General features: G+C 37.9%; 1 protein-coding gene across 1 annotated transcript in view; it reads right to left on the bottom strand.

Annotated features, from left to right (window-relative positions):
• Positions 1 to 571: 571 nt before the first annotated feature.
• The window catches only part of TRABD2B (TraB domain containing 2B), a 297,375-nt gene continuing 291,946 nt past the window's right edge, over positions 572 to 6,000 (bottom strand). Inside the window, exon 7 of the mRNA XM_074876097.1 lies at positions 572 to 5,789. Within this exon, the coding sequence (XP_074732198.1) occupies positions 5,567 to 5,789 (223 nt within the window). The 3' untranslated portion in view covers positions 572 to 5,566. The remainder of the gene's footprint in view (positions 5,790 to 6,000) is intronic.

Genomic DNA, 6,000 nt, shown 5'->3' with positions numbered 1-6,000 from the left:
AGAGCACTTTCTGGCTGTCCATGTACTCATCCTGTTCTGTGTCCCAACCGTGGTCCCACATGCCCCCGTGTCTGGCCCAAAGGCTGTGGGACTCACCATGTGCTACCCTGGGCAGTGTGCAAATGAACAGCTGTAAGAGCGAAACACCCCAAACCTCTCCCTCTGCTGCCTTCCCCCCAGAAATCGGGTCAATGTCTCTTAAGACCCCTGCTCCTACATTCCCTCTGCCCAAGCCCGACTCAAAACACGCCACGAGTTTAACCCAGTGGCTTCTCTTGAGTAACATGGATTGGAGGCTGAGGTTGCTCCAGACTCGTTACACACCAGGGGCAGCAATTTCTCACCAATGAAAAGGTACATAGAGAGATTCTCTACATCTCCACAGGAATGGACTTGACAAAACCACATCATTTTATGAGGAACCTTCCCCAGAGTATGATTTCCTCCATTCCATGTTGGTCTTGGGCAAAAGAGAAGCAGCATGCATAAACTCTACAAACTGAATGTTCCCAATTTTCAGGGATTCCCTAGCATTTAGTGCAAAGAAAAGAACCTATACATACAAGATTCTTGTGCTATGGATTTATAATAACATTTTATTAATATATTATGCTACAAAAATATTTTGACAAAATAATATTAGAAAGCATCTTTTTATTACACTCTTCAAAACAGTTCACGAAAGCAGGAGGCGGAACAGGAAAAAATATTTGAAATACATTTGAATTGAAAACTGACAAACATGCAATTTAAAATTCAGTGTGGGCATGAATCTGCAGGATAGTTAATCATTCCTGTAAGGTACTGACTACTTATTGGAAAGATCTCTCTGCCTTTAGCTAGATTAACGTGCCTCCTGAAAAGCTAGTCACAGGAAAGGTTGCATTTGGGTTGGAACAAAACATATGCACGCAACACGCATACGTGCACATATACATGCACGCGCATGTGTGTACACACACGTATACCCTATGATCTCAAAATCAGGCAATTATCTTTCTGCTTCAGCTGAAACAAGCTTAAATTGAAGCTGAACTTAGAACACTCCATGGAACATTGATCACTTTGGAGATATGACAAACCCATATACTTTTTGGATATAATATAGAAATATGGTACTAAGCAAAGTTTGGAATGATAACATTTATGCTGAGATAATAACTTTGGCACTTTGGTTTCTCTAACATAAATATATGATGGGAAATTCCTCCCTAACAGTGGTATATGGTAATGGCTGGGTGATATCATTTGACTAATCAATGCACTAAACATAGATTAACTTCTCCCTCTTTCCATCTCTCTCTCTCTGCAATTGTATATTGAAGAACTTAGATAAATATACAATTCTGTACCTTGGGTGTTCCTAAATTACAGCGGAGCTTGGAGGAATGGGAAGGGAAGTTCAACAAAGCAGATTTTTGACACCTGTATAAAGCATAGTTATCATAAATCATGTTCATCATTTATTGCCAGAAGAGGTATTGCATTATTCAACAGCCCGAGGGATTGCAGAGAAACTACATCAGTCATAAAATATAAAATACCTTCTGTCCCAGCTTACTAACTGGTTCTCCAAGTGGCAATGCATGTTAATATAGCATCCATAGTTAAACATAGGCAAGAAAAGCATTAAAACAACGAAATAGTGGAAGTTAGATCTGTTGCTGGTGGTATGGAATATTTATTCCACCAGGGCAAGAGCTTGGCAGATAATTAGCACTCATTTATAATGTTACAGCTACATTTAATGTGAATTGTATTGGTGTCAGTTGTAGCAGAGTTGAAAAGATGAATCATACAAACATTCAGCTTTGGGCTCAGCCAAAATCACGTCCTTGATTGCTAGACATTGCATGACTCCCTTGATTGTGTTTCACAGAGGTAAATAGTATCACTGGTGTTTGCTATTATATATAGCGGGCATGGATATTTTTGTTAGATCTCCTTCTCTTGGAATTTTGTGATTACATGGGAACCTGAGCTTTCATTTGGAAGAAAGAAAACAGTCGGTTCCTACTTTTCTGAGAAACTCACAGAGAAAACTGAAGTCCCGTGAAGCTGGTAGTTAGTGTTACTTCAAGAGCATGTATCAAACCTGATGCACTCTTTTTAAAACTCATGGTGAATATAATTGTGATCCATTGCCATAGATGTGCATAGATCTGTGCTAACCAGTATTAGTGTATTTTAATTAATACTGGGCCGCTGTAGCTGATTACTAAATAATACATATTATAAATCACAGTGAGGGTCTCATTTTCCAGTATTGGTATGCTTACATGGCATGTATTGTAAAAAGTTACCCTAAATTCTACTTTAGGGTAAGACAACAGAATGAAATAAATGGTTAGAGGACTGTGCTGAAGACAATCATGTGGGGTTCCTGAGCTCGGATCTACAGGAAGCTACTTAATCTTATATTTATTGTAGGTCATGTCTTCTCCCTTAACCAGAGAAAGCTCAGATGACCGAGTGAGCTAGATGCTTTTAGGTGGCAGGAGTCAGGTGTGTGGACCCCAAAGCCAGGAGACACCTCGCTTTGACATCTGCACTGCAGTATGCCAAACACGGGGCACCAGTGCAAGGGAAATTTGGTGAGCTCCAGTAACATTCATTCATTTCATGGAATTACGGACAAAATGCCAGAAAATGCAAATACATTAAAACATACTTTGATATCCAAGCTATTTACATACTGTGATATCCAAACACACCATGATATCTGAGCTAATAAATACTGAATATTACTGTCCAGTAGTGGAGTGACTCAGAAAAAAAACTTCATTAGTGATGAATGGAGTGACTATTCTGAGCAATATGATGACAGCTGTGAGCGTGGAGATATCTGTGTGCTCCTAATGTTAAAAAAAGCCCCAGAGGCTTATGGAGAAAGCCACAGGTTGAGAAACTATAGAACTGTAATTTCTAGTCCTGGTCCTGTTGGTGGTTTTCCTTGCAGTCTTGGACAACTTGTTTCTGTTTTCTGCTCTTTTCTCTCTCCCTTATCTTTATGTGGTCTTGTCTATTTGTACCGCAAGTTTTCCAACACCTGGAATTATTTCTGGGATGGTACCACAAAATCATTTCTGGATTTGATCAGATTACAACACATAAAATTCAATGGGTTTTGGTTCGTTGGCTGTTTACTTTTACTATGTAGCTTATCATCACCCTTAAGATTTGCATACCTTATTTCCAGTTCCATTTTTGTAAATAAGACATTATAATTCAGTTCTGATGTCTGTCTTGAATACAGCAGGAGAACCAATCATCTTTTAAAATGCATTAAGGTTGAATTTGAAGGTCTGTTAAGTCATTATATTCAAATGAAGGCATTTCTAGGCTAATAGCTCAAATAAAATAAAAATGAAAGTTCTCAAAAATATGTTTCCAATATTCAGGCCCATGCAATAAATATTATGCAAGGTGAATGGCTTCTGTCCAAAACTAACATCTCTAATCTTCTGCTAGCCAAAATACACAATATAGAAGTATGCACAGGGCATGCTTGAAGCTCACATTTGGGCAAAGCTCAAAGTTTTCCATTCAGCCTTATCAACTGTTTTGTTTGAAAAAAAAATAGGGGTAGCTTATAGCACTGTCTGCTGTACCCACTTAAACTGACCACAAACCTATACAACCTTCTGTCAGAAACAGAGCAAAGGCTGGAGGTCATGGTGCACAGTAAGCCAAAAAGAATTTATCTGTATTCTCCCTGGCATTTGCAATGGGTTAGGCTGCATGATGGAAAAGCTCAGTATTTCATCATGGTTTCAAATAAAATTGCATTCCTTTTGTAGTCTAATTATTTTCTAACCTACTTTCCGGAATTAACTGGTATGATGACAAACAAACAGTGAATCCTAAACTCCCTCTCACTGCAGAGACTCGAAGATTGCATGGAATCATCTGCAGTCCTGGAGACCAGGGTGTAGGACTGGTGGGAAACAGACACGACTGTTTTCAGTCAGACTTTTATCACTATTATTATTATAATCATCATCATTATTATCTGATATTTTTTTCAAGGTGAAAAAGCACCACTTTTTTGTACAGAAAAGTTTGCATTGTATTTTTCTGGTTTTTAATTTTCTTTTTAACTAAGATGTTTTCATCACTTATTTTTGATTTTTGGTTTGTAGATGACTTAGAAAGAAAAACACTATTTCAACCAAAATTAATTTTCTGGTTGAAACTCTTGCATCCAAAGGGATTTTTCATCACATTTTGTTGGGGAAAAATATCAACATGCCTTATCAGACATAATAGTTTTTAAGATGGACATAGTTTTTTCCCATAGATGTTGTTCATCACATTCATGAAAAGTAGCTGCTTGGATAGGGGGCAAATTTTTCAGTGAGTATAAGGTGTCATAACTTTTCCATCTAAGTCAACAGAGGTACCATAGTCTACAAACGGAGGAATGTTTTGTATGTGTCCATGACACGGGTGTTAATTTGGTTCCTGTGGTCTTGAACAGATTTTGGACAATTCAGCACGGAGATATCAGCTCTAAGCATCATAATAGCCAGACAAAGAGGAATTTGTAGAGGTTTTTGCCCTCCAGGTTGTCCATCTGCATTAATACAACTGGTACAAGGAAGTTCTATAGATTAACAGGATATTACATCTTTATACCCTATAGACAGACCAAGTTCTGTTCTCATTTACACTGGGAAAGGTTGTAGGCTTGTGTTTGTATAAAATAAGGGAGAGAAGAAAACAATTCCAGTGGGATTATTCCAGATTTAAAAGCAAATTTTTTATCAAGAAAAAGGTGTCTTAATTTGTGTTAGCTAATGAATTAATCCCAGGGCAAAGAGGGAATTTGGTAATTTCCAAAGAAGTTAGATAGTTTAGTTAAAGACAACAAGGGAACTTAGAGGGTCATCTTGACTCATAACTTACTAAGTCATATAAAAATAACTGGTATTTTAGGCTGTAGCAGCTAATGAATTAAGAATGCACCTATTTTTCTAATGGGCTTAGGCCACAGAAAGCAGGACCTGCTTATTCAGTGTAAGCTATGCTAATGAGATTTAGAAAAGTAAAATAAAGAGGTTCAGCAGAAATGTACTTATTGGACAGTTGCTGTAAAAAGTAATGGTTAAAGAAACAACGAAGGCATTCATTTGGTGTCAGTTCAGACATTTGCACAGTTGTCAGTTAGAAAACAAACATAGAAAATATTAATTTATCTGTTTCACCATCGCTACTGATTAATAGGGATGTTATTAACATATACAACAAGAAAAATAAGTTTACCAGTCGAATAAATACAATTTTCTTTTTCTTTTTTTTTTCTTTATATGAACATGTATATTTTACAAAACCCCATAGCACTATGGGAAATAAAGATCCTTCTACAAAAAGAAGATGTAAGTCAGTGTTACAATAAAGCTTTAGAATTTCAAAATGTATCTGGGCAAAGAGACAAAATCAGCTAGAAGGCACTACTGAGTCACTGAGAAGGTCCAGCTTGTAACTGTTGTTGTCTTAACCTCCAATTCATTCATAAATTATCTCTCTTCTCTATTCCAAGGGATTGCACGTAATACTAATGTGGTCAGGAAGGCTGCAGTAGATTCAGGAGAAAAGAAGCTATGGCCACGCAGAGAGGAGAAGTTATTGATGGCCATAAAAGGCTGGCTGAAGCTGAGCTTGTAGGCTGAGGCTGGGATGGGCGATCTGAACGCGGTCTCTGATCCAGCCGGTTTGAAATCCAAATGGGAGGTTTGACTGTGATGTAGCCATTGGTTATCCTGATAAAGGAAGGCAACGTGGTGGTGCTAAAAGAAAACATGAGAGAAGAAAGTTAAACAGGAGAACCTTTATCTCTACTCTGTGAGCTGTCATTCTACATGGTAGTAACAACAGCAATGACAATCACTATTATTATTATCGTTTGCATGCATTAGACACATGGGGAGACCCCAGGGGCTGATAAGTGCAATGATCTGGAAAGAGCTCTGATTCAGGATGTCCCTCAGCTTCTGGCTG

This window comes from Strix uralensis, chromosome 8 (genome assembly GCF_047716275.1).
Source record: "Strix uralensis isolate ZFMK-TIS-50842 chromosome 8, bStrUra1, whole genome shotgun sequence".
NCBI lineage: Eukaryota > Metazoa > Chordata > Aves > Strigiformes > Strigidae > Strix > Strix uralensis.
Note: the sequence above shows the minus strand (reverse complement) of the source record. Positions and strands in the feature narration are given on the sequence as shown.